Source organism: Mya arenaria, chromosome 2 (assembly GCF_026914265.1).
Source record: "Mya arenaria isolate MELC-2E11 chromosome 2, ASM2691426v1".
NCBI lineage: Eukaryota > Metazoa > Mollusca > Bivalvia > Myida > Myidae > Mya > Mya arenaria.
The window spans coordinates 35,753,060-35,772,922 of record NC_069123.1 but is presented as its reverse complement, the minus strand read 5'-3'; the positions used below and the strand labels follow the sequence as shown (position 1 = coordinate 35,772,922).

The following is a 19,863-nucleotide window of genomic DNA, read 5'->3' as shown; positions in this document are numbered from 1 at the left end:
TTCATTTTTCGACAGTCAAGATTTCGTTTTCGACGTTTAAGACCTAATGACACAATTCACAACATAATCAACAATTACCGATGTAAAAGGCTATTACAATGAGCATTTGGTGATCATCACACTTATTAGGATAATTAAGGAATATCTGTTTAAAAGTTCATTTTTATTTTCGGATTTGAACGCATCTGCTCCATCATATTCGTGAATACTACGGATTGATTCTCCATCGTGAATAAGAAGCCAGCCCCAACGCGAGTGACAGAACATGGAATTCATGGAAATGTTTCTGCATAAAGAAGAACAATGCAGTAAAGTAGACAACACTCTAGAATACCTTCTGGATAACATTAACAGGGTTTCACTTTCCATTGCTGCCAATAAGAATTTCTTCTTTCAAACCAAAATTGTTGTTTAAAAAGGTCGTATGTAGCGTGTGCTACCGAACGACTTCTTTTCCGGAACGTATTTGGCTTAGACATAATCAGAATAAAATCGTGTATGTAAGTGGTGTTAAAATATTTGGAACATATTATGCGAAAAGCTACAGAAACAAGCTAAGTAGCAAAAAGCATAAACCGGGTTTAATGGCACTTGGTAATCGCCAAAAACATAGAACATAAAATCACAAAGTTAAACACGAAACCCGGAAGAACAGCAAAATACTCCACAAGCAGCATCCCTACCATAAGATACATTAAAGCCAATCAATTAAGCTACGAGATTAATGTAAGAGTTGGCGTGCATTTAAAGCGTAGAACCGATGTTAACACTAATGTTTGATATTTATGTTTACGAATGTTTACATCTTTATTTTGCTTTGAAATGGACCGGGTTTAGGATTAAGATAGGTGCCAAACATGTCAAAAACAAAAATGAAAATTAGATATTTTACGAAAAAACAACGACTATACTTCTTTATATTTGTTGATGCTACTAAACATACAACTATCACTTCTTATATTGAATATATCACATTAAATTGATATGAATTTAAAATTGATATCAATAATATAATGAAAACAGAAGAGAGAAGTCTAAAAGTCGAAAATTCAAAAATAAACCCTGATTGGGGCACATGGCAAGGGCAAAAACGAAACTTAAAATATACAGACGATAAAGTTAAAAAATGTAATAAATACTTTCAGATAACCTAAGAAAAGTTAAACATCAATATATTAATGAGCAAATTATGTGAATATATGATAAAGTATTCAAAGGTACTTAGTACCAAATCAGGTTCAGAAAATAGGACATGATCAGAAACACGTCTTAGAACTACCAAACAAATATTCTTCAACATTATAGTTCATCCTTATTCTGCATAAAGAATGTTAAGCAAAACTATCCAAGTGAATAATTGTCGCATTTCGAATACCGAGTAAGTAGTAATTAAAACTGTCCCGACTGAATTATTATCAAAACGGGTCAGTTCCTAATACCGTATTGAGCGTGACATTAATATTATACACGATCCCAGCCAATTTTTGTTCGAGTATTTTTTTTAGATACCGGAATGAAAGTTCCGAAGAGTATTCAGTTATACATGAAACATTGTTTCGATTTTCCGGGGCGGTGCCGGACTGGACGTACAGTTGTTTCTTCTGTTACATTTTTTCGACAGCCTATGAAATGAAGCTCTTTCCTCTTGGTACCGATACCGACATAGTCCCACAGTAAATCATTTCACATCTGATCTTGGACATATCCCATCTCCTTTTATGGAATGTGACTAATCCCAACCCCACCCGGTTACCAAGTGTATAGAGATATGTCTGAAATGGTGCTTTAAGTTGTAATCCCTTCACAAAAGAGTTCATTAACAATCTTTATTTTCTTAGATGCATTCATTTCAACACTCAACTTTCAAGGTCGTCAGCGCAAATGTAAACAATGGGAGATCACTCAAACAGACCACTGGAAAATGTAAGGGAAGTGTTACTTCCCCTTATATGTAATTGAGTTAATTGTTCATGAGCACAAAACAAATATGTTTTCACTTCAAAGTTGTTAATATAATTTTCAATAATTTCTGCTCAAACATTACAATAAATGAACATTTTATGAACAAATATAAAGTAAGAGTATAAAACATTTCGTTAACGTGTACGGAAATGTGTCGGCTAGTGTTACTTTATTAAGGTAAGCGAATGATGTACAAGTTCGACTATTTATGTTTCCTTGTTCGAAAGAACTTTGCATGCATGTTGTATTTCAGGGCGGTAATGGCTTTCAATAGTCACGACAATCACATTTGAATGGAAAGTCAATAAGCCTCATAGTATACAAGTGCATACGTCAAGATGTTTCACGAATGACTTTTGAGCTGACCTTAAAATTTAACTTGTTCAAGTATCAACATTTTCAAGAATGTGCAAAAACACGGACAATTTGATAACAACACTCGTCATGAACGTGACTTAAATGTATATCATCTTACTTTATTTGTAAACGGTACGTTTATTGGTTTTGTCGCTACATTGTGATAACTATTATGCTCGAGTGTTGTATACAAAAAACAGCAATTTCACGGGCAAAATAGGCGGGAAAATACGGTAGTCGAAGGTAAGGAAATGACTTCAGGCATTAAACAAAGCTGTTCTTTTTCCGACCTTTTGTGAATTATGAAACGCTTAGATATAACATAATTGTTCCGATGCAACAGAATATTGCATAAAATCGAAACTTAAAAAAAGAAACCGTCCGACCGACCTTTTTTTCGCCATATTACCCGAAACAGAGGTATTTTTTTATTTGGCCATAGAGACCACGGAAGCATGTACCTGCTATAGGCTTTTGTCTGTATCGCTCGTCAATTCTTGCACATTTCATATTCTACAAAAGTTTTGCGGTTATAAACTTGTCTTCCAAACAAAGACATTATACAGATGTTAAAGCTTGCTTTCCCACTAATGCGATCTAAATGAAATACAGAAGGGAAGTCAATGGCACATGCCTTGGGACGAAAGTTTGTTATTAAACTTTGGATTTAAAGCTGCACTCTCACAGATTAAACGTTTTTACAACTTTTTTTTTTGTCTTGGAACGAGCCAGTTTTTGCAAATATCCACGGAAACCAGTTATATAAGACTGCTGACAGAAAATTAGATCGCTGATTTTTATATTAAATTTCAAAAAATGATTGTTAAAATGATGCATTTTCCCTAAAACGTAAGTAACGGTTTAAGCCATAAAACATTAATTTTCGGACGGAAATATGAAAATCTACGATCTGATTTTTTGTCAGCAATCTTATCAATCTCATTAAAATCAGATCCCCAACACACGTTTCACGACGTTACGCTATGTGGATCTGAGGATTTCGCGTAAGGGGTCACCTCAGATTGACCTTTCCACTGGCCAATGAAATTGCTCGTTACGTCGAATGCAGACACGAAGCTGAAGACGTAATGGTAGAATTAGGCTGTGAGTATATGGGAAATTTACAAAAAAAATAGGAAATTTGTATGCTCAGAATGTTGTCGTTTTGACGAAACTTTCAGAGGCCCTTTCAAAACTACCTTTCTCTCTGTGTACCAAATGACATTAAAAGGACACCAGGTTGAGATGCTGCATTAACTGTGTATATACGATGTAAACACCGGCATCCATCAGTGGTGTCACTTGCAGTTTTGTTCAGTTTGTCACACTGCTGGTGTATAATCATTAAAGCTACTGGATTAAGTAAATAGTATTCCTTTCCATCCTGTTTTTTCTTTTAACTGGTTTACCTACGTGTAAATGATAACGGAAGTATTCCCGTAATTAACACTACCGAAAAACAAAATGGCGTCTTTAATAAATGGAACGTATTTGACAGCAAAACAATTCCATTGTATCATAGTTCTACCGACTAATGACGTATAATACACGATGCGGATGGATAAGCGTGAGATAATATTATTTATGAATAGTTCAAGACCATAATAATAACGCATTAGGTTATTCTGATGTCCATGAAAAACTTGTGAAATTGCTCTTTGACCAGGCAGATGACTGTCACATTAATTTTAAATTTTGAACATACAATATTACACGATTTAATCCTTTTATGTGCAAATGTTATGTTTTTTGAGCAGCAGTATATATCCAAAAGACTTGCTTTGAAATAATTATTGGAATGAATAGTTTGATGAAGGAAATTCAAACACTGAAGTAAGGAAAATAATTACAGTTTAATTAGGGATTCCGAATCAGGGGTAGTTCCGAATCAGTCGTTGAAATTTACCTGAAAATATCTGAGAATGACCTGCATATGAAGATTTTTCTTACATATATATTGTGTTTGACGCTTTGTTATTGCTTACACCAATTTTAGAACGTGTACACATCAAAACTACCTTTGTGTACATGTTTACAAATGTCGCACATGGAACAATTTTACTGACGCACCGGTAATGGAAATGCGCTTTGGATGAAATAACATCAAATAAATAGGTAAATAAGTGGTAAATACTTGTTATTTTAGGTTTTAACATAAGATGGATATTTACTTTAACAGATGCTAGCACCCCACAAAAATATATCGAGATTAAATATTGATTTTACATTGAAAATGAAAGTGGGCTATTGCGGGAATTCCGGGTCACATGTTGGGGGCTGTCTCAAAGTCTAGTGCATTGTATATTGTACAGTAATTAACGTTCTGGTAAACAATTCTGCATTCTTGTGTAAAAATATTTGTTGAAAACTCAACTTTCTACATAAAATCACTTTTTAGTAGCAAGTAAAATTCATAGTGAGTGGTTTAAAGCTGCACTCTCACATATATACCATTTTCACAACTTTTATTTTTTTATCTCAGAAAGAGCAAATTCTTCATGAATATCTGCAAACCAATGATGTAAGATTGCTGAGAAAAAATCAGATTGTAGACTATCATATTTCCGTTCGAAAATATATGTTTTATGGCTTAAACCCATACTTAATACGGTTAACGGTTTGAAGAAAAATGCATAAAACATCATTTTTTAACTTAAATATAAAAATCTGTGATCTGATTTTTTATCAGCAGTCATATATAACTAATTTCCAGGGATTTACGGGAAAATTGGCTCGTTCCAAGACAAAAAAAAAGAAAAGTTGTCAAAACTTTCAATCTGTGAGAGTGCAGCTTTAAGAAGTTTTAACCAAAAATACTTGTCTGAAAATTAATTGATAGTAATCATGGCCTAAAGTTTACAGAACATTACTAAGCCAGTGGTTCAGTATATACATTTATGTTATAGTAAACTTTTTCATAAAATTTTAAATGTTGCTAGATCTTATAATTAATAGTAGAAGCAACTGATGGCCATGAGGTTGTGGGTTTGCAGGTGCAAACCTCGAAATTGGAAGTTAAGAGGGGGTAGAACTTGTGGTTGCAAATTTGTAGCTCATTTTAGTTAGAAATCATCAGTGAGTATCTTGTAAGTTAGAAACTTAGATGAGTTTAATCACCACATACATGTGCATTTACATACAATTCATTGACACAATATGAAGTGTTTTACTAAAAGTTTGTTTTATTTCCAATTTCATGGTGAGAGGAACTGTGTATGCTGAAACATGTGGTGATCCAGTACCAAGTACATGTCAATGGCCAGAGCAAAATGAAGTTACATTGTGATGGTGTGGTGCTTCCATGTCACTAAACCATCCAGCCAATGGCATCATGCTTTGATGAAACTGTTAAGAATTTGGAAGATACTGTTGCTGAAATGACATCTGGGAGTGCAATGAACATTGTGATCAGAAATATAAATATTTAGATTTACTTTGCATTGAAATTTTATCAGATAATAGGACAATTATACTTTTAGCTTTTCTTTTTTAAATTTTAAGAAAACGGTCGAGGAATTGTGATACCCTCGGCATTTCAGATAAGATAACGTTTAAGATATTCAAATGAAACTTTGTACACATGTTTCAATAGCAACTTCATTGGGCAAAACTCCAGCTTAGATAATGAGTGAGCAGTAAAGCCCATTTTCTACTAGTTTCAACACAATCATTATCTTATTTCATCATATCTCCATTTCATATATACAGGCCGTCAACCAAGTTTTAGTGAAAATATAGGAAAAAATATAGGACATTTTGTACAAAAATATAGGAGGTTTTGGCAATTTCTGGGCAAAATATAGGAATTTTAAGGTTGAAAAATCGACATTTAGAGGTTAGTAAGTGAACATTTACTAACTTATTTATTGGCTATAATCATAAAATTTGTGTTTCACTTAATCCACATTCCTTAAAGGGAATGTACACCAGATTGGCATCAAAAAAGTATCAAACCTTTGAATAAATTCAAATATATCCCAGCACCACTTTTTAAGAAAAATATAGGAAAAAAATCTAAAATATAGGAAAATATAGGAAATATAGGAGGTTTTGAAAAATATAGGAAATTTCTCAAAAATATAGGAAAATATAGGAATATAGGAATTGGTTGACGGCCTGATATATACCATGTTTGTTATCTTTATTTGTTACATATTCTTTTTTATTTAATTTCTAGTCAGTGACTGGTACTACATGTGTTAAAGGTATTAACAAAGCCAGTAGACACTGGTTTATATATTCCATGAATATTTTGTCACAATTTATTTTTGTTACTGGTCTGTGTTAAAGGTATTAACAAAAAAAATATTGTTACAAAAGATATTTGTTACATTCAGCCCTGCTTCATATACATTAACAAGATTGATGGCAAAATCAATCATTTTGGATTTTCACTTGACCACCTGTCTGAAACCCCACATCCTACTTTTAACCCATCAGCCTTACTTTTTCATTTGAGTAGGACAAATGATTATGTAAAAAAAAATAAAGTTAAATATGACCAACCTTCATATTTATAAAAATAAATAAGTGCCTGTCAACAAGAGACTGCAAATTCATTATTTCTAACTAGCCTAGTTTTTTCTTAATAAAATCCATCCAAACACCCAATTTAATTTTTAAAGTCGCATGAGAATCAAAGAAAAAATATGGTCTTTTCCATGTTTGTTTCGACATATGTTTGACAGTTCAAGTTGATTTTGAAACGACCCCCAACTTCAGAGAACATAAGATGCAGTGATTGGATAAAACAGCCTAACATATCACGTGATCCTAAACACCTTCAATTGATTCGGAATTCCTACAATGAGTGTGTATATTGAGACAACAAGATATATGGACTTCAGAAGTCTTATCATAATTTGAAAGTAATAGAAATCTAGTCCATATATATGAGCTCCTGAACATGTATTGTTTCATTTGACTGACTATCCTATTTATACAGCCCTGGATTTGTCCTTACTGATTCGGAATCCCTTACTCGACTGTACAATATTTCAAATTATGTTAGATATGTGAACCAGGCCCTTGCGGAGACAGGAAACTGGTTGGATACCAGCAGGCCATGTTCCAAAACAACTTTTGGAACGAGCCTTGCAATGAGAAAGCCTGGAGTACCGGTAACAAACACCTGTTTATGTGAATGAACAGCTGATATGAATTTTACAGTCTGGTGGTTACTTGTTTTTAGGGTATAGATTTGTGTAACGTCCTTTTAATTCAGTAAGCCGTTGTTTATAACGACTTTAGATATACCAAAGACATTGTAAGTTATTGAAATATCATTCTTAAAAAAATAGTTCTTTCATACTCAATGTATTGTTATAACAAACAAAGAATAGCCGCTTCTTTTCAAATGTACAGTTTTAGGACAATATTTGTTTCCAACCACATGATTTCACTTTAAGAAGATTTTAGGTTCATTTCTTAACCTTTTTATGGTTTAATATGCAGTTGACCCATGTAAGTTCGTCAAATTTATTTAAAAAAAAACAACATTTAAAGTTTAAATCCTTCAATCTCACAAATATGCTCTGAATTTGTTATGATATTAATTTCATTCTGCAGATGTAGGGGGGAGATCACTGGAGTCGAACATTGTGGAGTATGTGGTGGGAGGCATCGACAAGCCCATAATGCTCCAACTGAACAAACCATGCCAGTAAAATGTCTTTGGGCTTGCTCAAATTCTGAATTTTATATATCAGGGCTTGTTAAAAAATTTGATGTCAAGCAATAGTATAAAAAGTTTTGGCTTGTCCATTCAAAAGTATAATTTCAATGACTGGGTAACACCTCTTCACTTGATTGATCATTAATGACAATTTGAGGTATTGCCATACCTTGTTGTCATCTGTATTGTTAATTTTGTAGGTAAATCAAAATAGGCTTTTATGAACGGTTGTTATATAAATGTTTTTCTTACAAATGCAGAACTCAAAGCGCAAACGTGAGCTTTCCTCGCCAACAGGGAAAACTCCAGTGCATGGCACATTGGTATAGTAGAAAGTATTTCACAAATCCTTTTCATAGTGATGTCATTATAGTTAATAGTGCAAATGCCTTTTTTTAACAACAGCATTAATAGTTTCTTATTGTGTATAATTTAAAGGATAGTTTTTTCATACACTGCGCTTTTTGTTTTCTGCCTACTTATTCCCTGAAAGTATTTTTTAATGTCAATTCAGGTAATTCAGCCATCCACATACCAGTCCTGGTCAATGGAAGAGAAAGTGTCCCTTCATAACTTTGTTTCAAAGCATGGCATCGACAAACCACTTTCTCTTCAGTTTTGGAATGTTTGTGCAGCATTCATAAATACTACATACCCGGACAAAGACAGAACTGGTTATTCTTTATCTGTATACTGTTTACTGTGTTTTTATTTAATTTGGATAAATTAAGTTGCCTGGAAAACACACCAGTATATTATCTAACTAGCACTGAGCTGTTGAATTACATTCAATTATTTTTTATGAACTGTTAGCACTTTTATGAATTTTGAAAAGTGAACAGTCATTTAAAATTTGCTTTGAAATCCTTTTGAACTGAAAAACTTGAAGTGTTTCATTATTTAACTTATTGGTCAAAGTTTTATCATTATGTGCATATTTTGCAGAATTTGGTGGTATTAGGAAGAAAGAAATTAAGATATATTGAACCACCTTTTCATGTATTTAGGACTGAAACTAGTTGATAGAACAGAGTGAATAATAATGATTTGTTTGTTTCTGGAAAATTTTGGTTGATGAATGTTTAATAACATCATTCAAAATTGTGCATATTTGGTGAGCACTGTGTTTACTAACATGAAACATGACCAGGCCTCATGGTTTTATGCAAATGTAGATAGCATGCACTTCACCATAACACAGGTCTTAAATCTTGGCTGAATGTTAGTGAAACAAACAACTTCTTTTTAATATGGCAGTCAACATCCTCGTCCTACATTGAAGTTAATCGAAACAAATCATTGTTTATGTGCTGTGTTTGTAATGCTTATTTTTGTATAGAAAAAATTTAATTGTTGTTCTGACTTGTTATGTTTAAATTTCATTGCAAATTTTGATACTTCAAGTGGCAATGTTGAATCGAAACATATAATATACATTCAGTATAATCATGTTTAAAGTAATGTTAACAATGTTTGTTTAAGGGGAATCATGTAGAAATGCATATAGGCGGCTGCTTATAACTAGCCAGCCGGAGGACCTGACACAGGACACTGGATCTGTGACTGAGACTTGTCATCAACGCTATGCACAAAGACAATCAACTTCCACCCAAACTGACGATGTACCAGTATTGGTGTATGAAAAATAATTAAGTTTCAAGTTATACTTTAAGGTGTACTTAAATGGTAATCGTTTGAATAAAACAATGAATTATAAATAAAGGTTCCTTTACTCTGAACGAAGTTGCACCATTTAAAAATGTAAATTACAGTTACAAATTAGATTACAATCCACCATTTTTTGACAGAGTTATGGCCCATTTCCATCAATTAGTTTATCTTTCATATGTCCATGATGCACGTGGGGGTATTTGTATTTCTTGTGTCGGCTCCATTTCGCATTATTGCCATATTACACAGGCTAAACATATCTGTAAACAGTGTGCAGGTCCAAATTGGTTTAAGTGATACACATGTACATGACTATTTTTATATTTTAAAGTGGATGTGAAGAAGACAAACAACGTGTATCAACAAGGACAAAAGTGGCACCGCGACAGGATTTCCTTAATAAAACATATAAACAGGTATGTCTGTATGTCTGTCTCCATTTAAGTTCACTACATTAATAGATGAAAGTATTACAAAACTTTGTTAAACATCCTTGCTTTATGTATAACTTAGTTTTGTTCCATATCTTTTGCTCGTACCTAAATCCCGCCGTATTTATTATCATGCAATTAGTGGCTTGTTAATAAATTACAACAATACATCACATTACACACGTACAGTGTGAACAGTGAGCTTGATAATATGATACAAAAATAAGTATTAGTTGTATACCTATTACCTAACACATAACTGAAATGATACATATATTTATAATGTAAAATACTGATGTTTACCTTTTCATTGACATTTATACCATGTAATATTAATGCTATATTGTATAAATGAATAGGCCCTGAACAATTCTTTGTCATGTGGGACTTTGGAAAGCCTAGTAAAGACCATATTAGGGATTCCTTGTCTGCGTAGTAAACTGAAAGAGGAACTGAGAACTAGACTGTTATTCACATACAGGTAAGTTATGATTGTTATATACATGCGTTATGATTGTTACAATAAAAAAGAAATCTGAATAAACGAATATTCTCCCAGTAAATGTAGAAGGCTGACATGACCTATTTAACATATATATCAAATAGCACAATGTTAACTGATCTATATTACATACTTCACATAGTAAATAACCAAGCTTTTCTAAATTTATTCAATTTATTTATGTAGACATGTAGGTCTAACGTTATATGTTTGACTTAAATTGATTCCTTAATTTAGAGAAAGGCGCAAAGACAATAATCTCTGATGACAAAAAGAATATTGCAGGAGATGTGGAAGTGATCATTTCATGTTTTTTGTTTGATGATGCCCAACAGTTTATACTTTGAATTTACCAGAGACTTTTGTTTGTATTCGATGTTAATGTCCCAATTCAATTTATAAACAGCAGTTAATTTTTGTATTTAAAGTGTAAAAAATAATTCAAACCGAAATTGTCAACATGTGTATTGAAATTTGCTAATCATTATATTGATGGATTAATATTTGAATAACATACATGTAAAATTAATCAAATTAAGTGCATAAGAAGGGGTATTGTCCTTAAGACTCATTCTTAAGTCATGTATTCAGAACACCAAATATGTACAGTATAAAATTGTTTTCAAGCTCGTGTGTTTGATTAATCAGGACTGTTGTAGTCTTGGTGTCAATATATGTAAATGAACCTTGGTACACATGTTGCCAGAGGAAGAAGTCTCATGTATAGCAAGGTCAATCATAAAGGTTTTATTGTTGTTGAATTGCTCTTTGCCTCCCTTACTGAAAGTTTAATGTTACTTTTGTTGGGCGACATTCTGATAACAAGGGCATCTTCTTTAAAATTGAGAAGTTTAACTACTGTTTTGTAGACTTTTCTGGTGCAGGTTGCACTGACGGCTAGCAATGCAGCATATGGACATAGAGATCGCAGTTCCCCTAAATGCCTAAACCATTTACGAAAAGCTATATTGCCTTTATCATTTTCGCCCCTGAAATGTACAATTGTTCATTCGTTTTCACTGCCATCTTTTGGAGTCATTTTTAAAATAATTGCTTGAGGAATTAGCCAACTTAAACATTAATGTCATTATGCATCTGAATGTGTTATTATGTAATAATAAATGTCATATTTCATAACAGTATTACATATAATAGTAACATAAAAGATATGAAATAAAAGAACAAATTGCCAGGCCTTTAATTATGTTTCACAATGGTTTATTAATGCATTTGAATAACAATTCAGAATAACTAATCAATATATAGCAGCATTATATTTTCATGTGCAATATAGTACCATTTGTGATAGATATGTATATAAGTGTATATTACTTTTATTTCATTGTTTATGTGAACAATTTTCTTGATGTTACTAATATGCTATTTTTTTTTTTTTACTATTTTTGAAATTGCCAGTTATTGATTTTGGTATTGCTATGCAATGACTGTAAATTTTGTTGGTTGGTATGCAGATCAGTAGATCATTTGTTGTGCATAAATGAAAGCCTTTTAATAAGATGATGATATAATCTTAATATAAAATGTGATACGTGTAATTCCTACAAAGTGTTGTCTTTCATATTATCTAATAACACGGTGCCTGCGAATCAGTCCAAATTTTGGGATTGACTGCAATAACAATGAACAGTTGAAAACAATAAGCATAACTGCTGAATGACAAATAATTGTATACCATTCTGTCACAGTGTGAAACTCATCCACAACTATCAAAGAGACATCTATCTCTTTGATAGCATCTCTCCATTCCTCATCACCAACTAATGTCTCTGGAGAGGCGAACAGAATATCGAAATCCTCCCTCTTGGCTTGCTCGTCTGTCTCACGGCTTTCACCTTTACAATGACAATACAAATTACTTGCTATTATTATTTTTTGTTAATATGGATTTTCAGTGTAATTTAATACAAATATGTAAAATGTTAGAACATACTTGATTTGGAGACCTTTAAGACATTCTTTAAACTACATGTATTAAAAATATATCCTTATACTTTATCTTACCTTGATCCAATAACATACATGTACATATCGCATTTTAACTGTTTGCTTGCTTCATTGACATCAAGGTGTATACAAGTCTGATGTAGATTTTTATGCACAATCTATACCTGTGTTTAAACATAATTAAATTTAAACACATTTCAGCATAGACATGTGCATTTTAACTTTCATTGATTTGAAATTCATTGCAAATTCCTTTCATTTTTTCCTTATGAATGTGTCTGAGGAGTTTGGAAAAAGTCGTGAACAATGCACTCGGAATTGACCTTACGACAGGATTTGATTGACTGGTCCTATCAGCCAATCAGAATGCAGGGCTGATAAGCCGTGTTGCTATCCGCCATTTTGTCCGTCAAACTGACCAGAGTCCGTCATATACATGCGCTGGCAATTCCTCGCCTTTTTAAGTATTATGGTAAAAAGGTGTTGTCATGGCACTTGTAATTCGGATATAAGGTAGCCAGGCCGACTAAAGATGGCTTCCAATTCGTTCCGTATTCGAAACCAGCGAGTTATTTAGAAAAATACAAGTGCTGTATCAGACTCTGTGGAAGACCTCATCAACAGCTGAACTTGGAAATTTTGAAAGATCGTTCAAAGGCGAAACATCTATACGTCTGTACAAAAGTATTTTTTTGAACAAAACTACTTATTTCAATCCGCTCAAAATTTATTTAATACTGAAATTGTCCGTGCATGATCTAAATAAGTGTTACATTTATGCTTTGGCTTGTGTTGTCAAATCGGCATTAATGGCCATTAAATATCAGGTTCAACATGGACACGATTGATTTCATTCAAGATAGAGATATTTTTGTTGAAACCGTTATGTAGTTTTTATAAACTGCTTTGCTTTCAAAGTAAATCAGGAAATATCGTACAACTAAATTTTAGTCCGAACCATCGCATGCTTCCGAATCTCATCTACTCGTATGGATCCTATGTGAACAATGGCTTTTGTAGCTGTCATTCCGACACATTTCATAGATTTCTTATTTTCATATCAGCACTTTGTCGACGGGAAATCCAATCAAGAAAACCCTGACCCTCAAGCAGCTACTGTATTTGACCAGCTCACACCAGCTAGGCCTCCTCCAAAACTCAGATAAATATTTGAGCCACCAAAAAAATACGAGAACAGATCGGTCTGAATCGTTAAGGTATTATTTTCTGTATAAAACAATTTATTTCACTGTACATTTAAATCAATTATTATGTTCATTAGAACTTGATTCTGCCAAACATGTGCTGTAAAGACTTAGACTTATTATGAATAAAGAACAAGTCAAACATGTACATATTTTCATTGTTATTCTTATATTTTGGGCCATTTACGTAAATCTACAATATTTAATGATAGTTCATCCAATGTTCAGAGTCCGGATCACATGCACACTCGATTAATAGTATTCTTAAAGTTGCACTCTCACAGAATTCTAGTTTGACAATTTTTTGTCTCAGAATCGGCTTATTTTGGCATTCTTTAAATTAAGACCTAATATATAAATCACAAAGCAAACTTCTCCGAGCCAAAATATGATAAATGCAATCAAATCCTGTGTAAGTTGTCAAAGTAACTTCTGCTAATACTATATATTTTAAAATATATTTGCCATTGCAATAAAGAGATATTCACCTACAATATCATACATAAACACCAAAGAAATATCAAAGTTTAAGTAATGTTTGCAAAACAACAATGTATTTAATAAATCTGATATTAAATATGCAACAACTGGTGTTATAATCCAGAACTGAAGCTAACATCATAGAGGTACATCCTTCCAAGAGTCCATCAAAACAACATGCTTAACAACTTCAAGAACTCTCAAAAGACCACACTTTCCTGAAATAAATAAAAGATGCCAATATTAAAATAAATCAGTTACATGTATTGTTAAATATTTTAATACTAGCTGTAAATGCTACTGCCTTTGATGTTTGCTTCCTACATGTATATCATAATGAAATATTGACAAGATAATAGCTAATGTTTTGTGGTTGTTGTTTTTCTCTGGACAAATAGTCCATTACTTTTGTACAGCAAAGTAAAACTAAATGTAATAAAAAGCTTTAAAATAGGTCCTACCGATTATTTGTAAAACTTGTCATCACTGGTTTTCTCTTGCGGTTGACATTTCCTGGACTGGCAAATATCATGTGTGTGTGTGGGGGGGGGGGCGGTTTCCGGTCTTATGCTAGGTCCCCTGTTGCGGTAGGCTTGTTGAAGACAATAAGAAGGGGACTTCCTTATCTCCATCAATCAGAATACTTTAATGGTGTCAACGGTAAATAGCAGGAGACCCTCCACCAGCCTTAACCGGTAAATGGGGGGAGGGTAGTGTGTGTGGGTTAGAACCAGCTGCCCGGTCAGCTTAGTTGGTTAGAGCGCCGGGCTAGTGTTCTGGTGGTTGTGAGTTCGAGCCCCACACCGGGGGCAATTTTCCTCCCAGGTCTACTTTTACAGCCAGAGTGTGTGAACATGTTCCACAATTTCTGTAAGAACAAAAATCAAAGCATGTGAATGTTTGAGCAATGCAAAAGTTACAGATTGGTATCACCCACGATTGTCACTTGTCAACTATTACATTATTATTCATAAGGGGGAGTGTTCAATCGCTTAGAACTGAAACTTTTTATGCATAACACCAATAAACCATTTCTGCTCATACTATGGAATACAAGGTTATACTGTATAGCTGGCATGTAACTGTTATTTAATGTCACTTTCGGGTTCCCCATTCGGGCCATTTATGATTTACTCATATTGTGCGATGATTTAATCTTTAATTCAACAATAATGCAAGAAGGACCGGTGTTATTAAAAGTTAAACTTACCCTTGTTTGCATTTACAGTATGCGTCACACACACGCTTTTCCTTTGTATCGATGTCAATGTTGACAACATGGCGGCTATCCGATTGTCTCTGACTTGGATAGATTTCACCCCGTCAATGTTAGATATCGTCATTTTCTAAAGATATATCGAGCCTTCCGATGTAGCAGCCAGTTACAAATTCCTTTGACTTCTATTTTTTTCGCATTGTAATGTCACATTTATGATAATTTGTCAGGAATATCGGAAAGCGAAACGACGCGAGACGCCATTACTTCCTCGTTTGTTTGACGGACACAGACAGAGTTCGCTCCCTTGATATCAGGGGGCGTGGCTTAGAAGCCGCTGTCGTAAGGTCAATTGTATGACTTTGTGAAATTGAAAAGAGTTAAATAACACTTTTTTATGGTAATCACTTATGTAACTCCATTGATACGAAATAGCTGTTTACATTCAGCTCTATTCTTGGCTACTCTAGGATAAATCCACAATTTCTTCAGTTTATTGTATAGCACAGATTCACAGCCAATGAAATCTTTGTTTCGTATTTTTACCTAAGCGAAAATTTAACGAAAAGTACAACGGCTAATGGGCACCAATTTTTATCGTGGAAATACGAATCATCTTTATATAGTGCTCTTTTCTTCAATGATCGAAGTCTGGAAACCTGATCTTCCATGAGAGCAACTAGCGGGCAGCTAACAATAACCCTAAAGGTAACACCTTGCTGGCGTTTGGCAGGAATATTTGCATGATACGGTAAGGACTTTCCAAACCCAGTTGGAAGAACAGCCACACAATCTCTGCCCTCCCATATTGCCTCAAATATTTTTCTTTGCTCCGGTTTGAATTCAGAAATAGAAAATAGATGCGTTATTTCGCTCTCGATTGTCTCCAAGGACGCGGACGCCATGATAATAAACGCGTGCCGAAACCTCATACGTTACGAACGTTATCATTGGTCATGATTTAGTGCACCTGCTTATATATATGCAAGTTATAAAGGTTAACTTGAGGTGACCTCTAACGTCATGACCTCAGATCGTACATAACGTAATGAAATGAAGTGAACGTCACGATATGATTTTAATGAGATTGCAATCTTATATCATTGGTTTGAAGATGTTTACGCAAAAATTTGCTCTTTCCAAGACAAAAAATAAAAAGTTATAAAAATGGTATATCTGTGAGAGTGCATTTTTAAGAGATTGAATGATGTTTAATGAGTGTTTTTTTGATGAAACCGTAATCAAGAAAAAAACAAATTATCCGTGATTTAGTTTTGTTTGGTACACTTATCAGTAACAAACTATCGCTTATTCTTATTCATACTTAAAACTTATTTGTACGAAAGTCGATGTACTTTTCAAGGAAGTTAATCAATAAAAACAATATTTTTTATTTGCTTCCGGATTGTGCCATTGCTTTTTTATTCAATGCCGGTATGCATTTTAGTAAATGCTATAATAATGTCTAGTTTGATATTTGTGATTGTTTCGGAATTGTTCATTTTATTAAGCCCATTGACAATATCTCTTCCTTTATCTAATTTCTTTTATACGAAAAAAGATGCTCCCCATTTTGGATTGAGTTTCAAATGTTATGTGGGCGGATGAGTAGTCCCAGAAATTGAAGCTTTACGATTAATGGATACGATCGGTATTCAATTTCATGCTGCCTGTCTTGGTGTTAACATACACATCCGATGCACATCATGGTTTAAATAATTTAGATATTTATCTTTTCAATGATTCATACTACAAAACATTCATTCTCTTTTGAATATCAAAGTATCGGCGTTTCTCATCTGTCCGCTAATATATTTATGAAATGATATAACTCCGATTTTTTTTCGAGCATTGTGTTTGGTTTGCCTTTTTTGCATTATGACGAGAGCATATGCCCGATAGCTATAAGAAAACGTTTGAAAAATAGAACTACCATTTTATAACTCTTTACGAAAATAATTTGTATTTAAAAAATACAATCTGTTCTCTATATAAATTATTATTTATTAATTTGCTGTTTCGACAGTGAGGTACTTATTTTGATCAAAGGGGATATTGTATAAATTAAAGCAAGACTTAAAACTGTTGTTTTTATTGATTTTGATATCAAATGGATCTTTTTGCTGGTGCGATATGTCACTGTTAAATCTCGATATTTTCAAAAGGCATGGACTAATGATGTATTCGAACCCGTGTGGAAGATATTTAATTGCAATGAGGTGTACCTAAATTCCTTAAGGAACAGATAAATTATATTGGTCAAATGACGTGTAAAGTCACCGTGATACTCATAAGTATGACAGTCGAAGTAATCCAACATATCATAGTATTGCTATATAATGTTTATACGGCAAATACTGTACGCTTACTGGAACGAAGAAGGTACCTATCTAGCAGTTCTATAGGATTGTTGTTTCAACACTTAATCGTATCCGAAGCATACATGATAGACTGACGACGACAAAAACATATATAATCTGCTGTAAAATAATAGCTTGCTGTTAATTCTAGCTGTTCATGTTTTTTTGGTAAATACAGCTACATCTAAAACGTGAACATTGTACAATGTATATCATATTTGTAGGAGCTCAGTCAATCTCTCTTTTAGAAGAGCTGTTGTACAACTGAGGACCAATACTGTGATGAAGTGTTCCTTAGTTATGTTGGGTTATTTTAAAATTGTTATATTAGAACAAGGCTATATACTGCAATTTATATTTGATAAATTACTGTAGCAACATAATACGAGATGTACAAAACATTTTAACGTAGTTAAAGTTTTATTTGTTTTAACTAGTAGCAATTGCCGTATTATTTTGCTGCCAGACCAGCCAATATATAGTTTAATCTCCATTAAATTACTTAAATAAAACAAGCAGTCGGATCTGGCATTTGTGCAAAGTCTGAATCACTTGGCACGCCTAAGATACTCGTGCGGGACTGGAATCTGCCATATATTCTATCAGTCATGGATAAATGTCATGACAATTGTCCAAATGGGAATTGGGGGAGGGCAGGTTATTGTAAATGGAAACTTGTTATTGATTAGAATAATCATAAATTTAGGAGAATGAGCAACGCTTGTTTCAATTCCAAAAACATTATATCGAAATTGCATGACATGAAAGAGTTTAAGATGGCACTTGTGTAATATACTGTCACGGATATTACGTGTACAGGTCAGACAATTTGGGCGCTTTTCATGTGGTAGAGCCATGAAGGTTAGGTCTTGTATTTAAGGTATATTTTGCACTAGTATTCACTCCTTTTGAGTTGCTTTCGACGGCAATTAAACTCTTCATACTTTGTGAAACTAATTATAATGGTTAACAGCTTAAATAAGAAACCAGGCGCTAGATTTATACCTACTAATTCCCAACTCCCTACCCTACACTAACTTTCGCATCAATGGGTTTAACAAGTTTTTGATCGCCAAATATCAATCTTGTACCAAATTTATTAATGAAAGGACACTCATTGGATTGGATAGTTAAATATCAACTATTTATCATCCAACATTTAATCATGTCTGTAGCTATGAAAAACATGCTTATACCATAATGTGCTTATGAGAAACGAATTTTTACTGAAATTGTTTAATGAAGTTTTTTTTTCTTTTGATAATTCGATGTCTTCTAATCAAATATACCATGTCAAATTGTTGTCACGACATGTTTAAGTCGATTAATACACTAATGGAGGTAATTGAAGATGATTGTACCGACGTTTCATTCCACTGACACATTCATAACAAGTAACATTTGACAGTCAGATAGCATGCCAATGACACGTATATGTCGTTTGCATTAAGTAAATCATAATGAGATAACAATTTGTTTCTGACATTTTCGCTAAGACGTGTATTTCTTTTGTAAGAAAAATCACTTCGCCGTTCCTAATTTATATCTTCGTCATTTAAAAAAAATCTTGTTTAATTATTAACGTATCCAACGTTTGAATATCAGTTACATTAAGCTAAAACGTGAAAACTTCATTAATATTTCTTTGCAATAAGTGGAGATTCAAAGTGAATACATTAAGTTGAGACAACTCAGAGACCCGATAATGGACAGTTTTATCAGTGGATAGGGCAAACCTACTTTTTCCTCCGTGTATTTTTTACGAACAGCATCCGTGCTTTATAAATAAGAAAAGTAACTAGATAACCATATTGAAGTATACGAGTATGTGAAAGGCTGACATTAATGTTGTTATAACTTGTAGCCAAAACAACTGTTCTTTTAGGTGAACATTTTAACGGTGTATGTATTATTAGCATTGTATGTGCCGTTATTAACCTGTGTTATATTATATTGACACTGCTTGAGAATGCAGGTTGTATTACATATATGGTCGCAAATATCGAAAGTGAGGTTGTTGCTTAGTGGTATATGACTTTT

At 33.3% G+C, this 19,863-nt stretch overlaps 1 protein-coding gene and 1 long non-coding RNA gene across 2 annotated transcripts; one reads left to right on the top strand and one right to left on the bottom strand.

The window, feature by feature from the left end:
* Positions 1–11,333: 11,333 nt before the first annotated feature.
* On the bottom strand, positions 11,334–16,368 carry LOC128214566 (probable ATP-dependent DNA helicase RecS). Its single transcript, XM_052921102.1, has 4 exons — positions 16,073–16,368; positions 15,907–15,929; positions 12,291–12,450; positions 11,334–11,586 (listed from the first exon to the last, which is right to left on the bottom strand). The coding sequence occupies exons 1-4, from the start codon at positions 16,366–16,368 to the stop codon at positions 11,334–11,336; spliced, it is 732 nt and encodes a 243-aa protein (XP_052777062.1).
* Positions 13,009–14,438, top strand: LOC128222340 (uncharacterized). Its single transcript, XR_008259128.1, has 3 exons — positions 13,009–13,246; positions 13,627–13,779; positions 14,372–14,438. It is a non-coding gene; the product is annotated as an uncharacterized LOC128222340 (long non-coding RNA).
* Positions 16,369–19,863: the final 3,495 nt, after the last annotated feature.